The sequence below is a fragment of the Tasmannia lanceolata genome, unplaced genomic scaffold (genome assembly GCF_043159265.1).
Source record: "Tasmannia lanceolata isolate RefF3 unplaced genomic scaffold, GAP_Taslan_0.1 ptg000002l, whole genome shotgun sequence".
Taxonomy (NCBI): domain Eukaryota; kingdom Viridiplantae; phylum Streptophyta; class Magnoliopsida; order Canellales; family Winteraceae; genus Tasmannia; species Tasmannia lanceolata.
Window position 1 is genome coordinate 28,936,673 of NW_027518679.1, and position 24,570 is coordinate 28,961,242.

General features: G+C 40.3%; 2 protein-coding genes across 2 annotated transcripts; both read left to right on the top strand.

Moving 5' to 3' along the window:
* The first annotated feature begins 9,217 nt into the window (after window positions 1-9,217).
* Window positions 9,218-9,667, top strand: LOC143890320 (uncharacterized). Its single transcript, XM_077394960.1, has one exon. It carries the CDS (start codon window positions 9,218-9,220, stop codon window positions 9,665-9,667), a length of 450 nt encoding a protein of 149 aa, XP_077251075.1.
* Window positions 9,668-21,112: 11,445 nt separating this feature from the next.
* Window positions 21,113-24,277, top strand: LOC143883708 (cytochrome P450 709B1-like). Its single transcript, XM_077387029.1, has 5 exons — window positions 21,113-21,438; window positions 21,922-22,145; window positions 22,722-22,972; window positions 23,100-23,475; window positions 23,634-24,277. The coding sequence occupies exons 1-5, from the start codon at window positions 21,165-21,167 to the stop codon at window positions 24,063-24,065; spliced, it is 1,557 nt and encodes a 518-aa protein (XP_077243144.1). The 5' UTR covers window positions 21,113-21,164; the 3' UTR covers window positions 24,066-24,277.
* Window positions 24,278-24,570: the final 293 nt, after the last annotated feature.

The following is a 24,570-nucleotide window of genomic DNA, read 5'->3' on the forward strand; positions in this document are numbered from 1 at the left end:
ACTAGTATAAATGAAACCAATATCGGTGCGACCATGTTTTGATAATGGGATGACTTTGGTTTACAATTATCTGATGAACTGTTCAGAGCTTTTTGAGAATTGCAATAGCCTTTGACAGCTGGTTAAACAGTATAAAAATAAGGTCTGAGTTCGTCTCATTATGTCGTGCTCCTGCCAAGATTACTCTCCTGTATATATAAAAATAAGGGATTTGCTAGGGACCAATGCAAAAGGCATTTCACGGTCCGGCTGTTACATTAGAGAGCAGCCACGTCAGATGAATTAAATTAATAAGACAAAATCTGTTTGAAAAGTAAGTCTATGTGGCTGCTCTCTAGTGCAATAGACGGGTCGCAAAATGCCTTCTGCAATGGTCCCTAGCAAATCCATATAAATAATTAAAAGTATCATTTATATATGGAGTGTCTAGGCAATTTCGCACATACATATATACATTTCTTTTATTTTTTGTTTCCAGTCAACCCTTATACAATGTTTTAATTTCCATACATGTGCCTCTTCCCCACCATCGGGCCCCTTATTTAATGAGATTATTAGGATAATGGATGGCCATTTTTTAAAGGAGATCAATATGAGCAGCCAGAAATATAAGCTTGGGTCGTTACTCAATTATTGAAACCATTTATTTCCAAGACCTTATCAAGGATAGACAATGAAGCAAACTCTTCCCCCATTGGCCAATTCACACCAATTTGTACTAGTGTTTCTAGATTAATGTAAGTTGCCGTTGATTTTTAAGTCCATTTAGGTGGCCACTATTTGAAGGGTTAGGATCGTTTAATGGGGGTAGATTTTGCTCTATGGCTTATAATAAATGGCTTGGGCTCCACATAGGTAGCTAGTGCTTCTCATAGTATTATCATAAATTTTGAGAGGAAATTTCCACATCAAAACCATTAGCTTTTAGAAACTTCTGTGGTATATATTGCTTTTTGCCCCCCTTGATCATTTATTTTATAAGCCACAAGTTGAAGGGTTAAAGTTCATCTATGGTTTGTATTACTGAAGAATTGAATCCCAACGAAATGCAAAAAAATCACTATGGAAATGAGCAAATGACAAATCATATGTCAATTTCACTATTGTCTTATTTTCCCAACCAAATCCCGTTTTGGAGAAGTGTTTTCCTTTTATAAGCAAGATAGGGATTAAGAAGGGTGAGCCTCTAGCTCAATTGGTCAAGGGTCTGTTCTTAATCTTGAGATACGAGGTTTAACTTTAATCCCAGCTTACCTACCAAAAAAAAGATAGGGATCAAGAGGACCTACTAATTTATTACAAAGTGAGTGTCTAGGCAATTTCGCAACCTCTTTTTTTCAGGAAAAGTCCCACCACATGGCAGCATTTGTGTCATTTATTTAATTCATATTCTCTTTTATTCACGTACAGTACAATCAATTAAATAAGTAATGGTCTAGGGGAGAAGGCAATGAAACAACATTAATTGGAACTCCATTTTTGATCTACCGACATAGTGTAGCACTGGATTTATAGTCACAAATGAAGCAACCCAACTCATTGACTCCAACTTAATCATGAAAGCATTCCCTTTCCTTAGACACTTAACTTTGTAATAAAAATGTATTTTCAGCTTTTAAAATCGACTTACTTTTCCTCCCACTCGGAATATTTTCTTAAAAAACTATTCATTCAATAACCATAGGAATAAATCATATGATATAGATGGTAGAGCAAAATTACATAACAATCCATGTAGAAAGCAACAAGGATCAAAGACACAAAAGCTTGGATACCCTTGTTGTTAAAGAGATCACAGCATGAAGCAAAACCACATAAAAAAAACAAAATACCAAAGGAACTATGAAAGGAGAGGGAATGAGAGAGCTTTCACTTTTGAACTTTACTAGTAAAAATGCACGTGCGATGCACGTCTATCCATTTAAATTATCCATTTAAAATGTACATACCACATCATAGGTTGATCTAAACCGTCCAAGTGATGGAACACAACATCAATAGATTGTGCCAGTAAAATCATTTTCATAGGCTGATCCTAGACCTCCAATCTATAGAGGATTCCATGATTGTTGTTCCTCTTAAGGTGCCCAGAATTCGTCAATATTTTTACAGGTGTCATGCATTCATAATATCAACATTTCTTTATTTTGACCCTCTCATAGTGAATAAGGAAAAGTAGATTTTTTTCGTAATTGTTCCGTAATTGTCATAATTTTTCAATTTTATTTGTAGTTTTGGCCGTAATTGTCATATTTTAGTACCTCCGTTCGGTATTTTTTTGTAATTTTTCTGCTTTGCTTCCATTTTCCCGTAATTTTTCATTTAAAACTTAGCACCTGCATGATTATTATTTATTGCTATTATGTATTGCTAGCCACCTTTGCACAAATCGTACTTCTACCAATCTCTGCAGCAAAGGATGGGCGACAAGCAGACAAGTACGCTTGGCGAAGGTGGCTAGCAAATCCTATACAAAAAAAAAAATCTTAAAAACATACGTCAAAAATCCGGTTGACCCGCGGGCTGGGTGCGGGTCCAAGCCCAATGACACATAAAATTTTCCGCCGGTGCGGGTCCAAACCCACTGACCCGTAAAAATTTTCACGTCACTTTGACCCGGCCCGTTTGACCCGTTTCCCCATGATTTAGAGGGAAATGATGTGATTACGAGAGTTTTTATATACAGTGTAAGTCCTTAAAGTGAGTATTGTTTTTCAAAAAGTACTGTATGGCTTACATCGTAGGATGATCCAAACCGTACATTTGATGGGCCACAATGTAAGTAGGTTGTGTGTCAAAATTCATTTCCATAGGATAATTACAACCCTCCAATCGATAAATGTTTCCTAAATATGTCGTTCCTCTATAGACTGCAGGGCTAGGATCATCGCATGGAAATGTGTTTTTTGGGAACATCCTATTTACGATGCGGCCCATCAATTGGACGGTTTGGATCATCCTATGGTGTAAGTTAAACAATTCTTTTTTTTTTAAACAGGGAGTGTAAGAAATATGTTTTTGGTTTGCAAGCTTTGTCACAAAATTCTTGTTACAATATATATGGTGTAAGCCCATGTAGTGAACTATTTTTTATTAAGCCGGTAGGGGTCCCCACAAAACCCCAACTTACCTATAAAAAATTGGAGTGAATATTTTACGGCCTACACCATAGGATGATCCAAACCGTCCATTTGATCATTCCCAAAGGATGATCGCATCCCTACAATAAAAAATTTGAGTGAATATTTTACAGCCTTCACCATAGGATGATCCAGACCGTCAATTTGATCATTCCCAAAGGATGATTGCATCCCTAACGATGACGAAAAAACTACTTTTCCTTATTCACTATGTGAGGGTTAAATTACGGAAAGTTTGATATTACGAAAGACACTTTTTTCCAAACAACGAAAAAAACTGATCATAAAAGTAATGGAATAGAGTAGGTCAGCCCTTAAGAAACAACGAAAGACACTTAGGAACCAAGAGGATTGATCTTCCCTCTAAGAATATCAATCACGTTAGGAACCAATTTGGGTTCGTATAAATATGTGGGATACAATTTGAGACATAACTATAAAAATTTTATCCTAAACATTGCCGCTGTTTAAATTTTCTAAGCTTTTCTAAGCCTGTAGGCCCACCGTTTATTTGATTTCCTTGATATTTTGTGTTTTCATTCGATATTGACAAAGGCTTAGTTGAGTTTAATTGAGTTGTGTATTGAACTTGAAATTGACATTTTTCATAGCATTTTGCTTTATTTTACATTATTTTGTTGGTTTTCCATTCTCTAGAACCCAAATTGTAATCATATATTAGAAATTAAGCACGTAATTTGGAATGCTTGATGATTGGAAAGAAGGAAGAGTAGTTGTTACTTCTTGGCTATTGAAGAGGCAAAGTTAGAGAATTTTGATAGAGCAAAGCCCCAAAATGCAATGTCTGAAACCATTTAGAATCCCAAATGCATACGATACCAACAACAAAAATTTATTACTCACCACTTGACATTTCGTAAGGGATGACCTACTCTATTCCATTACTTTTCATGGAGGAGTTAGAAGGACAAAAAAAATGAATTGCCAAAGTGCCCGTCGAATAGAAAATGGTTTCCGAAGTTTTTGTACAAACTTCTTATTTTACCTTAAAATTCGCATCCATCTCTCCTATTCTGGACAAGTAGATTCAATCCCCTATAGTTGAAAGCTTTGAAGACTATGTGGCTCTCCACCTTGTGATTTGTTTTCTATGTTCGGACCATCTCGTCCCCTTTTTTTGCAATAAAGTTGGCTACCATTTAAAAAAAAATGAATTGCCAAAGTGCCCGTCGAATAGAAAATGGATTCCAAAGTCTTTGTACAAACTTCTTGTTAATACACATGTTGAAATAAACAACGAAAGACACTTTTTTTTTCATGAAAAGGTCAAATTACTTTTCCTTATTCACTATGCTTTTTTTAACCAAACTGATCATAAACAAACTTTTATCTTTTTATCTTTTCTTTCCACGCAAAATTGTACGTAAAACAAATTTTATGTCCATTTTTAAGGTTTGTAAAACAAATTTTATGCTCATTTTATTTTTTCGCCCATTTTAGGGAGCCTGGCTATTAGTCATTGCTCTTCTACCACTTCATCAATCAATTGATATGCAACTATGCATTTGTGGTACCACATGCTCGGAGCATCTTCATCTTAGGCTTCTTTCTGTCTTGCTTTTCAGAAGTTGCCAAGTGGGCCCCATAGCGATTGTTATGTTAGCATAGTATGAATTAAAATTCATATGTAGTATTTCTTGTTTGCTAACACTCTTAGTCGCACGTGCCTTTTTTACTAGTTTATTACAAAGTGAGTGTCTAGGCAATTTTGCGACCTCTTTTTTTCAGGAAAAGTGCCACCACTTGGCAGGATTTGTGTCATTTATTTAATTCACATTCTCTTTTATTCACGTATAGTACAATCAATGAAATAAGTAATGGTCTAGGGGAGAAGGCAATGAAACAACATTAATTGGAACTCCAATTTTGACTGCAACATAGGGTAGCACTGGATTTATAGTCACAAATGAATCAACCCAACTCATTGACTCCAAGCTAATCATGAAAGCAGTCCCTTTCTTTAGACACTTTTTAATAAAAATGTATTTTCAGCTTTTAAAATCGACTTACTTTTCCTCCCACTCAGAATATTTTCTTAAAAAACTAACCATAGGAATAAATCATAGGATATAGATGGAACAGTAAAATTACATAACAATCCGTGTAGAAAGCAACAAGGATCAAAGACACAAAAGCTTGGATACCCTTTGATGGGGTATGAAAAGCCACATCCAATTAGCTGTCGACACGTGGCCCCCGAAGGGCCCACCATGAAGTTGACACCAGCCCCAGGGGTAGCCTGGTAATCTGCCAAGAGCAGGTAAAATCAAGTCCACACATGGGCCGACACCTGTCCCGGGGTAGGTAATTCAACCACCCCAGAGCTCTCACTATAAATAGCCTTCACTCATGCTAAGGTGGGGGTAGAATTCCTAAGCTATAATTCTAAGTTTTGGCTTTACTCTTCTGCTCATACTGACTTGAGTGTCGAAGGGCCCGTCCTTAGCAACGACTCCGGGTTGGTCTTCTGACCTCGTGCACTCTTGTGCAGGACATAATACTCTTAAGTCAACATCTTGGGCCCGCCAGATCGGCTCTTTCGTCACTGCCGTACCTGTTACCAATTTTAGGCCTAACAGATTGGCGCCATCCGTGGGACCACGAACTAAAGGCTGTTCAAAATCTCATTTAAACCGGGCTCTGTTCCGCTATTGCAGAGGAGTGCTTGGGTACCAACTACTTGGACAGCCCGAGCCGAAGTGCCTCACAGGGCTCGAAGCGAGCGAGTCGCCTCACAGGTAGTAGCTCCTTCTGCAATAGCGGAACAGAGCCCGGTTCATTCGGAACACCTGAACCCTGCCCCTACTCCAGAACAAATCCAGACTCTCTTTCAACATATGACAACTCTCATTGATCAGTACAAAAACCTGATCCAAGAGGTGCCTACGCAGCATCCCATAGAAGCCCCCCGACCTATGCAGGAAAGGTCGAGTGCCCCCAGGGGAGGGCCTTTACCTTCCCACCGAGATCAGTCTCGCCACTTCACAAGGCGAGTCCACCATTCCCGAACTAGACACGCACAGACGGAGCCTCATCACCGTCGCCGGTCGCGATCTCGATCAGTACAAAGGCACCAAACTACGGAGCATCCCGCGCAGCAAGAGAAATTTTGGCATCGCCGAAGGAGCTCGGTTAGTCATTCCGGCTGTGTTGCGAGCCCTTCTGTAGAAAGAAATAGATCAGCGGGCCGAGTAGATAAGAGGGCCGATGCTACTGAGGATTGAGGAGATAGACCACCAAATAGAAGAACTTGTGAAAGATTAGGGCCGGCCTACCTCGAAGACGTTCTCAAACAGACCGCCATTCACAGATAATATACTGAGCGCACCGGCACCAAAAGGATTCAAGATATCATCGGTTCCGCAATATGATGGAACCACCGATCCTGTGGACCATTTGGAGACGTTTAGAACAATTTTGCTCCTCCACGGCGCTTCTGATGGGTTCCTCTGCAGAGCCTTCCCGACCACCCTAACGGGTGCAGCCAGAGATTGGTACTCGCAAATTAAGCCAAACTCCATCAGCAACTTTGAAGACTTTGGAGATGATCTGGTCTGACACTTCATGAGCAGTCGGAGGCCAAGAAAAACAGCGGCGTCCCTAATGGCCTTGTGACAGGAGGATAACGAACCTCTGAAGGCATTCGTGAGCCATTTCAACAGAGAGGCCCTTCAGGTGCCGAATCTAGATCCTTCAGCCGCCGTGAATGCACTTCTCGCAGGCGCCAAGTCCAACGATTTCCGGCGATCAGTAAAAAGTCAAGGGGGGGAAAGTAAACGAAAAAGATTAGAAATGTTCCATAACTCCTACTTGCTGAATTCGACACCTCGAATCCATGTCAGATCCTCTGAATCCATGCAACATAGGGAATAAAGGGTAATAAGATATGACAGTTAGTGGGTCTTCGAAGGAATTGTTCCACCAATTTTTTGAAGGACTTGTTCCCTGATCTGTTTGTGGTGTCATCTTCAACAAAGGCCTTAGTCAAAGACCTCTTCAAGAGGAGAGAGGATAGGGTTGTGTGGCTGCCAGCTTTCAGAAGAAACTTTTTGGACAGGGAGCTGTGATCGGTGTCCAGGCTTTTTGAGATTCTCGAGGGATGCTATAAAAACAGGAATGGGTCATATTCAAGGGTGAGGGTGTAGAACAGTTCGGGGGAATTTTCCGTCAAATCTTTTTTACCAGCATCTCGTGTCTTGCCCTGCTGCCCCAGTGTAGCATGGGTTTGGTCTATCCAAGCCCCTCCCAGGGTTGGAGTATTTGGTTGGGCTGCTCTTCGCAAGTGTATTCAGGTAGTGGATTTTCTGAGGGAACGAAAAATGATGATTATCGATCATTGTGTTCGATGTATCCAAGATGGGGAATCAATGGACCACTACAGGTAGCTAAGGAGATATGGAGCGGCATTTTGGAGAGATTCGGCATATCCTAAGTGTTCCGTAAGCACTAAATTGATCTATTGGATTATTAGCAAATGTCTCCTTGGAGGAAAAAGCACAAAATACTTTGGAATACATCCTTCCTTGCAGTTGTGTTGGTTTCGTGGAAAGAGAGTAACGTCAGGATATTCAAGGGATATGCTAAGAGCCCTTCTTATCTATCTAATAAGGTGGTAGCTCTTCCAACCTTTTGGGTGAAAACCAGTTCAGAGTACATCCTTCCGCCATATTAGAAGATCTGCCAATAGGGTGGCTGATAAGCTTGCCGGGGATGGGGTTCGTTTGGTGACCCTTGAGCAGTTCGATTTTTTACCGCCTTGAGTTTTTCTGGTCCTTTTGTAGCCTTATTTTTATTTCCGTGTATCTTTCTTGTCTCTTTTTTCATGCTTGTATTTGACCATCTCGGTCCCTTCTCTTTGAATGAAATTTCGGCCATTAAAAAAAAAAGGATGACAGTTCCGAAGGAAACTTCTTTTAATGAAGCACAAGGTATGATTGAAGGAAGGAAGCGGAATAAAGGATAATAAGATATAATAAGGAAATTTCTATTAATGAAGCACAAGGTAGTGAGTGAGACTGAGGGAAGAAAGCATACAGTACTTGCATAATTTGTTAATTATTAATTACTGAAAGGTGTAACCAGCAAGAAACACCTGAAATAGGGTTTTCTTCCATAGGTACATCCATACATTAATTGCTGAATCTGGCTGAAGATTGATGTCAGCATTGACTCTTGAGCTGGATCAGACCCTCAACACTTCCCATGAAAAAATGATTTACAATGCTATTGATGAGAAGGTCTAGTTAAATACCTGAATTACTGAATGTTATGGTTTACCACATAAATGACCACAGAAATAAAGAACAATATGTGTGTGTGTGTGTGTGTGTGCGCACGTGCATGTTAAGTAAAAAGTAATAAAAAAACTTGTTGGATTTCTTATTGGAAAATGATAAGGAAATGCAAAAATAGTATGCTTTCCTGGCATGGCCAAGGTATTTTGGCCGTGTGTCCATCCGTGGAGGAAACGCTTGCTGCTTTAGACTCGAACCGGAGGAGAACCTCCGAAGAAAAGAACCCTACCAAACAACATAGGGACGATAAAGCTCCAAGAAGAGAAAGAAGCCCCCAGAGGAAGGAGGAAAGTTACACCCCCCTCAACACTTCTAGAAGACGCATACTAGCCGCGATCAAGGAAGAGGACTTCGTGAGATGGCCGACCAAAATGCTCTCGAAGGGAAATAAGAGAGACAAGTCAAAATACTGCCGGTTCCACCGGGACCACGGGCACGACACCGATGAGTGCTGGCACCTCAAAGAGGAAACCGAGTTGCTGATTAACAGAGGGTACCTGAAGAAGTATTTTAGAGATGAAGGCCACAGGAGGGAGCGTAGGGAGAGTAGCCCTCAAGGCCAAAGTCCTCGACAATCCCAGCCGCCTCCTGCACGGAATGAATCCCCAGCTCCAACGAGCCCACATCCTCAAATACGCCGATCCCACCCTAACGGGGTCATAAACACCATTATGGGAGGACTGACGGCTGGGGGGGACTTCGTTAGTGGCTCGTAAAGCTTACGCGCACCGAATCAACGTCGTCCACGCATACAATAAGAAGATGAAGACAGAAAATGAGATCTCATTCTCAGACGCAAATCTCGACAACTTGATACTCCCCCATGACGACGCCCTGGTCATAACCATGCTAGTTGCGAACTGGGAGTTGAAGAAAATTCTGGTTGATAATGAGAGTTCAGCAGACATCCTATACTATCACGCTTTCAAACAGATGATGATAGGAGATGACCGTTTGAAGCCGGCGAACTCAGATTTGTTTGGGTTCTCGGGAGAAGTTGTTAAAGTCGAAGGACAGATCAAACTCCCTGTCCTTGTTGGGGAAGCACCCCATCAAGCTTTCGCAATGATCAACTTCCTGGTAATGAGGGCCACGTCGGCCTATAATGCTATCTTGGGACGGCCTGGTCAGAACCTCGTCCACACCGTTGCCTCCGCGTATCTTAAGATATTAACGAGGGAAGGATACGAGGCAGAGGAAGATAAGATGTGAAGAAGTGGAGACAATGCAAGTAAACAAGAATGGGAATGCATCTATTATAGATGGTTTGGGATTTAGTTGTAGCTTTCACCTTATCAGAAAATTGAAGTATAGAAACACGAAGATGAAAGGAAGAAGAGGAAGAGGAGGAGGAGCTTGAAAGGCTGAACCGCAAGAAGAAGAGGAGGAGGAGCTTGAAAGGCTGAACCGCCAAGTTTCTCATGCCCCAATGGATAAGAAATTTCTTAATCATCTTCTATAAAGAAAATCCAAAGTTTCGAAACTTGCATTTGAAGTACATCAAGTGGAAGTTTCTGTTGTGAAAAACCCCTCTAAAATAGCGATCTCCAATTTCAATGGCTAACCAAAATGAAATAGACAAACACAACCAATCACAAGAAGACATAAAAGATTTATGTGGTTCAGCAATGCCTACATCCACTGCGAGATGACGAGAAACTCCACTATAAGAACAAGAGATTACAAGAGAAGATTGGAAAAACAATGGCTGATACTTGTTGCATCTCTCTGTTTTTAATGGTGGGTTGAGAGTATTAGGGATGACTTAGATGAAACAAATAGAATGAACTTAGGTCTGCTTTGAGGGAGACCTTAAACCTCCATTAAACATAGAAAAGTGATGGAAAACGCCCCCTTCTTCACTAAACGAAAATTCTACATTTAGAAAGACTACTTTGGTCAAACAAGTAATAAATCTCTAAAACTTAGCAACTAATATCAATAAAATATCCTAGTCACATCTCCTACAAAATATCAAGATAACAACCAAAACTCTCCAATTTCTATCAACTCTTATTGTCTATCATTGAGACTTATTCAACCCCTAAAAACCTGCAAGATAACTCAATAAAGTCTCCTAATCACGTCTCCTATAAAATATCATGATAGCAACCAAAACTCTTTAATTTCTATCTACTTTTATCGTCTATTATTGAAACTTATTCAACTCCTAAAAACTTGCAAGATTACTCCTGAATAAATGGCGGTGCTGACATAGAATTTTAGCGCAGCGGATCAAGCATGGAAACGCAGCCGAAGCGCACGATCCGAAAATTGCCCGAGAATCCAGTAGGGAAGAAGAAGGTTCTTAGAATACACTAGGAAAGAAGAGAGAAGAAAGGAAGAACAAAAACCCTAGAATCCACTTGGAAGAAGAGAGAGAATAAGAAGAGATAAAGAGTGAAATTTTATTCCAATATTCTTGATTGATTCTAACTCACATTTACAGCCTCTTATTAAAAAATGCAATCCATATGAGAGAGAGATCTGGAATCCTATCACAATAAGAAAGCAGCTAGAATTAGAAGTGTAATCTTGCCAACTCAAAACCCATATTAATTCTAGTAAAAAATAGAAAGAAAGTTACTAATCTACCACTAATATCCTACATCAGTCCCTCCCACTTGAAAGAACCTCGCTCTCTAGTTTCGACAAAATGAAGAGAACAAGCTTAAATTTAAGCCCGGTGTAGAATAGATCTGTACAGATGAACTGGTCGCTTCGACCTCGAATTGAAATCCTTTGCATTGAATTAGATATTTCCATTTGCTTGCTAAGCCGACATGTGTGGACAGAAGGTTGGACTTCATTCGACTAGAAATCAAGCCCTCAATAAACTCTTTAATCCTGGGTAGTTTAGGTAGAAAAAGGACTCATTAAGGATTATAATGGCCTTAGTAGCTCATTTTGATTTAAAGTTGCATCAAATGGATGTGAAAATGGCCTTCCTCAATGATAATTTAGAAGAATAGTTATATATGAACCAAACCGAAGGGTTTCTGTTTGAAAGTGGTAGTCACAGGGTTTGCAAATTAACATATCTATATATGGACTAAAGCAGAACTCCCGTGGTGGTACCTTAAGTTTCCTGATGTGATTGTACATATCTTAAAGTCAGTGCGATTGGGTTTATCTTTTGCTCCTATATGTAGATGATATTTGCTGGCTACTAATAATTTAGAAACGCTATGTGAAGTGAAACAGGTCCTTACTCAAACTTCGATGTGAAGGATATGGGTGAAGCCTCATATGTCAATGGCAATTAAATTCATAAAATAGATCTCAAGATATCTTGGGTCTATCTCAGAAGGCCTATGTTAACAAAGTTTTGAAAAGGTTTTGGATACAGAGTTGTCCACCTAATATAGCACCTATCCTTAAAGGTGATAAACTCAGTGAGTCACAATTCCTAAAGTATGATTTGGAAAGATAACAGATGAGGAATATTCTCCATGCTTCGGCGGTTGGCAGTTTCCGAACATTGGTTTTGCTGTAAGGTTGCTAGGGACTTACCAGAGAAATCTAGGGATGGATCATTGGACCACTGCAAAGAAGGTTTTACAGTACTTTCAGGGTATATAGGATTACAAGCTCACATACAGATCGTCGGATCACTCAAAGGTGATCAGATATTCAGAATCGGACTTTGCCGGGTGTCATGATACTAGGAAGTCAATATCAGGGTATATCTTCCTATTAATGGAGGTGCCATTCCATTGAAAAGCGTAGAGCAATGGCTGAACACTTCTTCTTTTACGGAGGCAAAGTTCGTTGCGTGCTATGAGGTAACTATGCTGGCATTATGATTGCGGAATTTTATCATAGGGCTTATGATTGTGGATTTTATCTTCCAATCATTAGTAATTTACGGTCATAATTCTTCCAAGGTATTATTTTCTAAGATGGATTTCCTTAAAGTTAAAGAGAATTTTCTTAATCGAGTGGCTGCTAAGAACATTTCTACTATACAGTTGACAGTGGATCCCATGACTAAAGGGCTTTCGCCTAAGTTGTATACGGAACATGTAGATCATATGGGTCTTGTAGTAATTAGTGATTAATTACATTTTGTCACTTTTAGCTGCAACATAAAGTGGATGATACATGTTTTATACATATACATTACATAAAGTGTGTACGCATTAAGGTTTGATAAAACAGACTACCCTAATGATAGATAAAGGTGGACATGGGCATTCACGAGCCTATTAAATAAAGTTTCAAACCACACATCAAGTGTACATTAGTGTGAATCGGTGTATATGATACATAGAAGGTAACATTTCATGTTGGAGGTGTATGCCGCTATGATTCGTACATTAGGACCCACACAGGAAAAATGTTTTGGATTCTTCTAGAGGGCTTATCCATTAAAGTTGTGTTTACAAAGGGAGTCTATAGATAAGTCCCAAAGTGATTTTAATTAGTAAAACACTAAGTGTTTGAGGTGTGGTGGGAAACAAAAAACATACAGTCCCAAATCCTACAAATATGTGTTGGTCTTTATGGAAGAACATGCATAGTTTATAACTGAAGTTTCTATGTAAAGAGGGTCCCTAATCTGAGAGGAAAATTGTTCCTAAGATTCCAACGATTGAGCCCAAAGGTCTTCTATAGATTGTAAGAAAACTTTTTAATTGTTCGTGGCGCATTGAAGTTGGTGGTTTCAACCGTCGGTTCAAGGGAAATCCCAATCATAAGATTGTGAGTCCTTGTGGTGCATTAGATATTGATCGGCTCCATTTTCTTCTTTACATTCCAAATTTAATTCAATTTGTTATATAATCAAACTTATTGTAATGAGCTGATTTCCATGAACTGCATGTAATCACATAAGCTTCATTAGGTATTTTGAAAATGGAAGAAGTTATGTTTAGATTTTGCAATGGCCATCGCTTGAGGCTAAATGGCCTATTTTGGTTCTCCCTGAAGTGTGTGTTTTTTTCTAGGGCCTTTACATCTTTCAAATTCTGGAATACATTACTATATTTTTTATATGCATTTTGTTTATCCTGTAGAATTTGAAGCTTGATCTGACTATTAGTTGAGCGGGTATTAGTCCTTCCAGACCTCTTTATTGATCTATGCTTTAGCATGCCTATTTAAACTTTAATAGAAAAAAGTTTATATTGAGTTGTTACTATTTAAATTATGTTTCTTTCTTTCAGAACCAAATTGGTATTCATATGAAAAGGGCATGCTAAGAGAATCATTGTTACATGATGCATGAACTGGATGATCTGGAAAGCCATAGACCCATGTGCTAAGTTTTGAGAGCTACCACTCCTAATGGAACAATCGAATGACAGTGTTGCAACTTGATTTCTCTCATGGAATATATATATATATATATATATATATATATATATATATATATATATATATATATATATATATATATATATATATATATATATATATATATGAGGAAAGTGAAGCTACACCGCCGGAGTAGCTAACTTAGCTACACCGCCGGCTTAAAATACAATGGGCCCACATTGTTTTGATGATCCAAAGAATTCATTTGATTGGCCCTCACATAGATAGGGTGTCCACCAAAAATCAGCTCCATAGGATCATCCCAACCCTACGATTTGTGGAGGAAAAAATGAACGTGTAAAAACCTTCACAAATTTGTCCATTTTTGCCTCCACAGTTTGAAGGGTTGGGATGATCCTATGGAGCTGATTTTTGGTGGACACCCTATCTATGTGAGGGCCAATCAAATGAATGGTTTGGATCACCAAAACAATGTGGGCCCATTGTATTTTAAGCCGGCGGTGTAGCTAAGTTAGCTACACTGGCGGTGTAGCTTCACTTTCCCCTCTCTCTCTCTCTCTCTCTCTCTCTCTCTCTATATATATATATATATATATATATGAGGAAACTGTTGGTGCGCTTAAGCTCACGAAAGTTATGGTGCGCTTAAGCGCCCAATCACATGGGGGCCCACTTTGTTAGGATGATCCAAAGCATTCATTTGAAAGGCCTTATCATAGATAGGGTGTATACCAAAAATCAGCTTCATAGGATCATCCTAACCCCTCCATTTGTGGAGGACAAAATGGACAGACAGTGTTTGTCCACAAATCGGCCCATTTTTTTCCTCCACAAATGGAGGGGTTAGGATGATCCTATGGAGCTGATTTTTGGTACACACCCTATCTATGATTAGGCCTTGCAAATTGTAGACACCCCATTTTGATCGGACCATTTTCGCCAAAATCGAATAAATTCTCGAAATCAAATAAAATCCCAATCCCGAAGTTGAGTCGAGGTCCCGAACCGAATCCCGAAATTCCTGAAGAGATGTGCCTGTACCAGTTGGGTAACCACCAAGGCCTCCTCTATTTGCCCTTCGTTTTCACCAGGGACCACCCTGTTGTGTGTAAGGATTGGTAATAAGTATACTAGGAGGGGTTGTCCATGGAAGAAAGAGAGGGCAAATATATGTTTCTCTTTATAAAAAAGGGGGTGGGATAGCCGAGCATGGGTGCCCATTAAAGCGAATAAAAAAGGGGGTAATGGGGATGTTGATAAAAGTGTAAAATCCTCCTCTAAGGAGGGCATTTTTGGAAGCTTGCATTTCTTTCTCTACAAGCCACAAACATAGGCCATTAGATTAAAGAGATGAGGTGTAGGGCTTGGATCAGCTAGGCACTCTAGGTGTTAGGGTTTCTAGGATAGAATTAGGGCAAGAGGGATAAGGAATCAAGGGTGGGGATGATCCAATTCATCAAAAAGGGGAATGGATGGTTGAGATTAGAAGAGGATTTCAACCCTAGCTATAAAAAAAAAAATCTTGTGGGTAGAGAGGGGGGCTAATTTTCAAAAAAAAAAAGGGCAGCAACAGAGAGAGGGAGAGGAAGAAAGGGATTGGCAGCCACCTCATTTTCTCCTCCTTCTACCACCACCCTCCAACCTCCGGCCACCACCGCACCTCCACCATCTCCCCAAACCCAAACCCAAAACCTGCAAACCGCCACCACCCTCCAACCTCCGGCCACCACCGCACCTCCACCATCTCCCCAAACCCAAAACCTGCAAACCGCCACCACCCTCCAACCTCCGGCCACCACCGTACCTCCACCATCTCCCCAAACCCAAACCCAAAACCTGCAAACCACCATCACCCTTCTCCACCACCTCCACCTCCACCAACAGCAGCCACCAAAGAAACCAGAGAGAGAGAGAAGGAGACCGGCCACCTCCTTTCTCCACCACCGACCAACCCCACCTCCTATCTCCACCACCGAGCAACCCCATCTCCACCGCGCCACTACCAGCCACCATCCTCAACCTCAAACCCGAAACCCAAAACCCATCTTCCACCTCCATAGCCGCCGCACCACCACCAACCACCACCCTCAACCTCCAAACCGAAACCCAAAACCCATTTTCACCCTAACACAACCCTTCGAAAATCCCCTCCCATTCTTCACCTCCACCACCCTCAACCCCAAAACCGAAACCCCTTTGTCTATACCTCAAAAAAACCGAAACCCAAATCCACCTTCCCCGTTCCATCACCTCTGCAGATCCGAAAACCCACACCCCCACTCACCTCCACCGAACCACCACCACCACCACCCATTCGAAAACCCTCTCTTACCTTCATCTCCTCCAATCCCCACCTCCAAAATCGCAACCCACCTCCCCACCAAAACCACTTCGAAAACCCAAGTCTATAACCTTCAAACCCTCTTCCATTTCAACCATTAACACCATCAGAACCACCACCATCAGCCACCTCATCTACCCTTTTCTTCATCTTCTACCTTCGTCTCCCCCACCAAACCCACTTGGATTTTCTCCCAGTAGCAGCCACCCTTAAACCCCTTTTCCATTTCATCTAAAAAGAAAAGAAGAGAGAGAGAGAGAGAGAGACAGAGAAACAGAGAGAGGGAGGGAACTCGAGCTTCACCGCGCCACCACCAACCGCCGTGCCACCTCCTGCCGGCCGATCTTCCCCTTCACCACCGCTACCTCCCATTTTCCGACCTCAACCCATTCTTCTCCGATCCCATCTAAATCCGACCAACCACCACTTATTCCGGTCATTTTGACCTCCAAAATCCAAAGACCCAAATCCATCTCCACCACCTAGCTCCTCTGTTACCGCCATTTCCACCTTGCTTTGACCCATTTTCTTATTAAACCCTCTCTTCCCCATTTCAAAACCCACCACCATCTTCTATAGATTCCACCCAACCTAATCAAACCCAACCCGATTTGTACCCCTTGGTTCGCACCCTGGCTAGCCCCTGGTTGTACTCTGGTTCGCACCCTGGTGCACCCTGGTTCGTACCCTGTTTCCCCCCTGGTTAGACCACGGCTAGTCTCGGGTTTGCTCCTAACTTAGACCCGACTCACTTGACCCTAACCATTAACCCAATCCAATCCAACTAAGTGGGCTCCCAACCCAATTCCAACTGAGTTAACCCTAGCCAACCTCCCTAGTAGAGTTGACCCAACTCTCTAGTCGAGTATGCCCAACCTCTTTAACCGATTGGACTCTCCCCTTAGTTGACTCAACCCATTTCCGGTGCCGACACTAAAGTTCCAAAGAATCCTCTGCATTGGCAATTTCCTCTCCAAACAGGTAATACTCTTCCTTTGCCTCGCATTCGACTTTCTTTAGAGTTTGGGATTTTCTTTCATTTTGGGGCTCCTTCCATTCCGTATTCTCCTTCAGGTTCCTGCGTTTTGGGGATTTCATTCGGTTTTCGAGATCTTCATCGATTTCGGGAACATCGTCGGGTTTAGGCGACGACGGACGGCAACCTTCTGAGCCAAAAACCCCCTTTTTTTTTTAATAAAAAAGGGATAAACAAAAACACATAAAAATCAAATAACCAAAAAATCCAAAAAACATCAAAAAAGCACTCAAAGCGTATTTCGAAAAGCTGTTTCGAACTACGTTGGCTTGATCCCTTTTCACAGGGTACGTAGGCAGCTTGGGATCGTCATCCCAAGTTCAGTCAAACTTTTCAATAAAATCATTTAAACCCTTCAAAAACAAAAATCATTTCAGCATCCAAAAATGTCTTTCAAGCTTTTCTCAAAAATGCAAAAACCAAAATCGGCAAGGATGGTGATTGCCAGGTCATTCGGAGCCTTCTTTTCCTTTCATTTCCGATTTTGATCGTGGTTTGCCGGTGTTATCGGTTTTCCGACGTTTCATCGGGTTTTGGGACGGGCGATGACGTAGCGTGGCCCCTTCACAGGGACTGTCCTCGCTGAGCCCAACGATAGGCTATGACGATCGTGAGACTTATCCGATCTTTAGCGGATCAGGATCGCTGAGCTTGATTCATTAGAGTCGCTCCCTGAGCCTATCGTACGTTCCCTTTTATTTTCCCTGGCATTTTGGGGCCTGCGCGTACCGTCTATTTTCTATTTTATGATTCCTTTATTTCGTCGCATTTTTTAGATTATCGTGTGTTTATCTTTGATTCCTTGTGTGTTTACTTTCAGCTTGCTTATTCCTTGTGCGTTTAGTTTCACATGCTTAGCTGTAGATGTTTACTGCTTTTCTGCTTACCATATCTGATATTGCTTGCTTAGCTGTAGTTGTGCATGCGGATGTTATTGCTTTCCTAGATGTGATGGGTTAGGAGTAGATGCGGTGAGTTAGGATTTGGATGTTTATCTTCTTTTACCCATCCTCGGGTCATGCATGCTTAGATAGACGTTTCTTCGGGGGTGCTCGTTCCCATTTCACATGATTTTAGCCCAAAACTTTTCAAAATTAATTAAAAATGGCATAAGAGACCAGGTGCTTGCACTTGGGCGAATTGGGGGCGCTTAATACCTTCCCCATTCGTCATCAGGCACGGACTTTTGTATCTCTGGTTATCCGTTGCAACAGAGCATTTCATGGGATCCAGGGCCTACTTCCCTGGATGGCGACTCTTCTTTGTTATAGGTACATCTGGGTTCCGGGCCGGTCCTGGAATCGAGAGGTATCTCACTTATATCGCCACCCATGCTGTGAGTGGCACCATTTCGAGAGTTCCTTGGTAGAGCTCTCCTTCACATTGTGGAGATCTTAGAGGATCGACGGGGGACCTCGTGTCCCTCGCCCATTCGTCCTCGGGATCGGGGTCCACACAAATGAATGGTTTGGATCACCTATGGAGCTGTGGGACCCATGTGATTGGGGAGCTTAAGCGCACCATAAGTTTGGTGCGCTAAAGCTCACCAACAGTTTCCTCTCTCTCTCTCTCTCTCTCTCTATATATATATATATCTATATATATATATATATATATATATATATATATATATATATATATATATATATATGGACCATTTCATGAGGATCTATGCTTCGGCGGTTGGCAGTTTCCGAACATCGGTTATGCTGTAGGGTTGCTAGGGACTTACCAGAGAAATCCAGGGCTGGATCATTCGACCACTGCAAAGAAGGTTTTACCGTACTTTCAGGGTATATAGGATTACAAGCTCACATACAGACGGTCGGATCACTCAGAGGTGATCAGATATTCAGAATCGGACTTTGCCGGGTGTCATGATACTAGGAAGTCAATATCAAGGTATATCTTCCTATTAATGGAGGTGCCATTTCATTGAAAAGCGTGAAGCAATGGCTGAACACTTCTTCTTTTACGGAGGCAAAGTTTGTTACGTGCTATGAGGCAACTATGCTGGCATTACGGTTGCGGAATTTTATTGTAGGGCTTATGATTGTGGATTATATCTTCAAGTCATTAGTAATTTACGGTCATAATTCTTCCAAGGTATTCTTTTCTAACATGGATTTCCTTAAAGTTAGAGAGAATTTTCTTAATCGAGTGGCTGCTAAGAACATTTCTACTATACAGTTGACAGTGGATCACATGACTTAAGGGCTTTCGCCTAAGTTGTGTACGGAACATGTGGATCATATGGGTCTTGTAGTAATTAGTGATTAATTACATTTTGTCACTTTAAGCTGCTACATAAAGTGGATGATTCTGTTTACAAGTTATACATATACATGACATAAAGTGTGTACACATTATGGTTTGATAAAACAGACTGTCCCTAATGACATATAAAAATGGACGTGGGCATTCGCGAGCCTATTAAATAAAGTTCCAAACCACACATAAAGTGTACATTAGTGTGAATCGGTGTATGTGATACATAGAAGGTAACATTTCCTGTTGGAGGTGTATGCCGCTATGATTCGTACATTTGAGATACACTATATGCGTGTACAATAAAGATAAAGTTAAAGATATTTAGGATTGAATATTTTCTAAAACTATGGCCATAAAGTTTTCAAAATAAGTATTTAAGACTCTAAGTTGCTTTGTGAATATATACCAATGTGGACCAAGTGGGAGAATGTTGGCGTTTTATGTGTGGCCCACATTGGGACCCACACAGGAAAAACGTTTTGGATTCTTCTAGAGGGCTTATTCAGTAAAGTTGTGTTTACAAAGGGAGTCTATAGATAAGTCCCAAAGTGATTTTAATTAGTAAAACACTAAGTGTTTGAGGTGTGGTGGGAAACAAAAAAAATACAGTCTCAAATCCTACAAATATGTGTTGTTCTTTTTGGAAGAACATGCATAGTTTATAACTGAAGTTTCCATGTAAAGAGGGTCCCTAATCTGAGAGGAAAATTGTTCCTACGATTCCAACGATCGAGTCCTAAGGTCTTCTACAGATTATAAGAAAACTCTTTCATTGTTTGTGGCGCATTGAAGTTGGTGGTTTCAACCGTCGGTTTAAGGGAATTCACAATCATAAGATCTAATCGCCGTGGCCAGAGGTAAGTTCTGCATTAATTACATAGTAATTTATGGTTTAATACTTGTTTTAGTGTCATGGCCCACTTATTATATTTACCTTAGTAGCATGTGCATGGAAAGTGATACATCTGCCCCCATTTCTTGCCAGGTCCTACTCTTTTTACACTACAAGGGGTGGCCCAAGGAAGAAAAGGGCGTGGATATATCATTTCCGTATATGCATGTAGTGAATGAATGAATCTCACTAATATAGTGTTCTAGTTCTAGAAGAGCACGTAAACCCAAACATCCCTTGTCCACACATGTTTTCATAGTACTAAAACAACCATGACCACTAGTACAAGCCAACTGTCTAATGTACGATCGACCAGCCGCGAAAAACCCTTTGCATGGACGTTAGCAATTCCCGAATCATTTTATTGAGATTCCGGCCTTCTAGATGGGGTGACAAAAAGGGAACCCAGTAAGGAGGAAAAGACAAGAGGTCTCTAGTGACACGTGGGTAATAAGACAAGGAGGGCATGGATCCCCATAGAAGCAAAAAATCAATTTGAAATTGACAAAATCTTAGGTCAATTTCAATCATCTTCTCTATTTTCTAAATGGGAAAAATCTCGTTTAAGATGAAGTTTTGCTAACTGTGGGTCCAACTATGTGTTATTTTGCCTGCATGTACTACCAATCTTCTAGAAACATATCATTGAGAATTCCGTCCTTCCAGATGAGTAAGACTAGAAGAGATTGGTTTGACAACTTAGGAATGATGCTTTCTCTCACTGTCTCTTTCTATATCTCTCTTTTTGTCTGTGGGCCAAAAATTTGTCATTCACACATCACTACCGTCCTCACATAGAGAGCCAAGCATTAAATCCTTGCCTATAAATACTAGCAATACTTCATATAATTCATCAAACAATTGAGAACATCTCTCACACTCTCTAGAGATGGGTTATGTTGACATATTTCAAGTGGTTTTTGTAGTGTTGCTGATCTCAAGGCTGTGGAAACTCTTCAAAGTTCTCTTATGGAGGCCTTATTCCTTCACAAAATCATTTGCGAAGCAAGGAGTAAGAGGACCCCATTACTCATTCATGTCAGGTTCTTTAGAGGAAATCAAGAGCTTGAAGAAGAAAGCAGAGGAGATAGTAATGGATACTCATTGTCATGACATCACACCTAGGGTCTCACCTCACTACTCCAAATGGTCCTCACAATATGGTATGGTCATACTCTCTTCTCTTCTCTTTTATTCTCTTATCTTGTTACAAAATGGTTGGTTTTACGCCTATCAAAAACGAATGGTGGGCATCATCTCTCTCTGTTTTGTCCCCTCTTTTTGTACATGAAAAAAATGGTGAAACTAGTGTTTAAAAATGCGGATGCTTTCCAAACCCAATCATAATAGATTTGGTGTCAAAGACTTTTGATTGACTTTGTAAGGCAAAACATGGACCAAGATAAAGAACGCGGCCAAGGTAAATGGGGTTAAGTTCTTAGAAAGGCGTATCAAAATAAAAAAATCAAAATTCAAAATATATACCTTTGTTGGGGCCATGAGTGTGTCAACGGGCCAGTCAATCTATATTTGAAAAGTTGGCTAAGGCCAAGCTCATTGACCATTTGCCAAAAGCCAGCTATTTGGGTTAGATAAATGAATATGATTATTCTTTGAGATTGACTGTAGTTTAATTTACCATGCAGGAGAGAAGTTTTTTTACTTTTTTGGGACAGAACCAAGGATCTGCATAACTGAACCTGATCTAGCCAAAGAAATACTGTCAAACAAGTTTGGTTTTTTCACCAAACCTAAGCCAAGGCCTTCAATATCAGCCCTGATGGGGAAGGGATTGGTTATGGTTGAGGGATCGGAATGGGTTAAGCATAGAAGGGCTGTCAACCCTGCTTTCAACATAGACAAGCTCAAGGTGAGATGCCTATTTCCCTTCTAAAGTTTTTTTCCTCGTGAGCCTATTTCCCTTCTAAAGTTTTTTTTCTCGTGACTGTTAAAATACTTGTACATTTCATCAACATGTTAAGCTCAATGTCAGATTGGTACCCAGTTTTTGCCTTATAAGACCTGTAAAGTCTATTAAGATCTTAAGCTCAAGAGAACATAGGTACCAATTTTCTTTGGTCTTATAGTCACTATTTCTGCACCATTTTCACGATGGTTGAGTCACTTGTCTGTTGCCTTAGATGTTGGGTTTTTCATTTTCAATATACTTCCCTTTCTATGACATTTTTTTATGTTTAACATCTTGAAGTTGAAACAGACAAAAGATAGATTGCATTAGTATTAACTTGTGTATTGAATTTAACCTCAATGTCAGATATCCATCTTCTTTTTTCACAAAATTTCCTCTTTAAATCTGTTTCATGACTCTTAGAAAACATCGACTGGGATGTAGTTGTGGTATTAAAACTAAAGCTCAGAGTCAGAGTCAGAGATGATATAAAAAACCAAGTTTAATCCTCCATGGCCATTGCTTTTCATTTGATAGGTGATGACTAAGAGAATGGCATCATGCACTTTATCGATGCTTGATCGGTGGCAAGATCTGGTTATTCAAGACAAGGGACAATGTAAAGAAATAGAGATGAATATCGAGTTTCAGGAGCTGACTGCAGACATAATCTGTCATACTGCCTTTGGTAGTAGTTTCAATGAAGGAAGGGAAGTCTTTGAGGTGCAAAAAGAGCTTCAACAATTGGCCACAGATTCTAGTACTGATATCATCATCCCTGGTAGCCAGTAATTACCTCAGTCCCTTACTCTTTTTAAATATTTCAAATCCGCGTGGAAAACAGAATCCGTAGATTCAATTTTATACTAGAGAAGAAATTTACATGATAATATCTAAGATATTTTTTAATTGCAGGTATCTTCCTACTAGGTGGATCCTTCATATATGGAAACTCAATAGAAGAATGAGGAATACACTCTCACATATAATAGAGAGTAGGCTAAATTCCAAGGACGGAAACTATGGGAATGATCTACTTGGGTTGATGATGGGAATGTCAGAGACTGGCTCTGATAGGCAGAAAGGGGACCCAAAGCTAAACATGAAGGAAATCATGGATGAGTGCAAGACATTCTTCTTTGCAGGGCATGATACCACAGCTAATTTACTAACTTGGACTATGTTCTTGTTAAGCTTATACCCAGAATGGCAAGAGAGACTCAGAGAGGAGGTATTGAGGGAATGTGGGATGGAAATTCCAGATGCAGATAAGCTCAACAAACTAAAATTGGTAAGATGATTTTAGATTTTTTCTATTTTTCCACATACATCAAGCACAAACTGATAAGAACAAAGGGATGGAAAACAATATCAATACACTTTACAAATTACAGACTTACATTAGTTTTGTTTATTTTATATTAAGCATAACGTTGATAAATTTTGTAGGTGAACATGGTAATTATGGAAACCCTGAGGCTCTATGGTCCGGCGATTTATATGACCAGAAAGGCATCCAGTGATATGATGTTGGGAAACTTGATGATCCCAAAGGGCACAGTTATAACAATTCCGTTGCAAATAATCCACACCAACAAGAAATATTGGGGTGAGGATGCAAATGAATTCAAGCCATTGAGATTCACAGATGGGGTCTCAAAAGCAGCAAAACATCCTAATGCTCTAATGCCATTCTCTCTTGGTCCAAGAACCTGCATTGGGCAGAATTTCGCAATGTTGGAAGCAAAGATGGTGCTAGCCATGACCCTTCAGAGGTTCTCCTTCACCCTCTCCCCACAGTATAAACACGCGCCAGCAGAGAAACTCACTCTTCAGCCAGAGTTTGGCCTTCCTATTCATCTTAGACCTTTGGGTGTATAAAACAGGAACAAACTCTTCAGTTTTAAGTTGCATTCGTAGTATATGTACTTTTTCATCCTTTTCTACATGTCATTAGTTATCTAAAAGGTCTTACCAGTTGGCTGGGCTATCCTGTTAAATGGAATTGAAATGTGGTCTGCTCTATAATGAAGCAATTTGATAGTGTATTCAAATAAATTTTGCTTGTTTAATGGATGAAAACTCTTAGAGAATCATGTCCCGGAATAGCCTTTAGCTCCATGTGATGAAATATGCTGTGGATTTTAGGACATGGTATTTATAGTTTCTAAAGCAATCTGTGGTTTTTAAAAAAGTATCAAACTTCCCCAATGGAAGGAATTACATTTTGCGACTTTATTTATGAAGATTTATAACAATGGATAGCCAAAGATATGTAACGGCTTTCAAGATAGCATTATTTTTCAAAAATTATCTTGAAGTGGTCAGGGCCAAAATAGTTTCAATTTTTCTAGATAGCTCAATCCAGCCATACCAAGGCTACTCA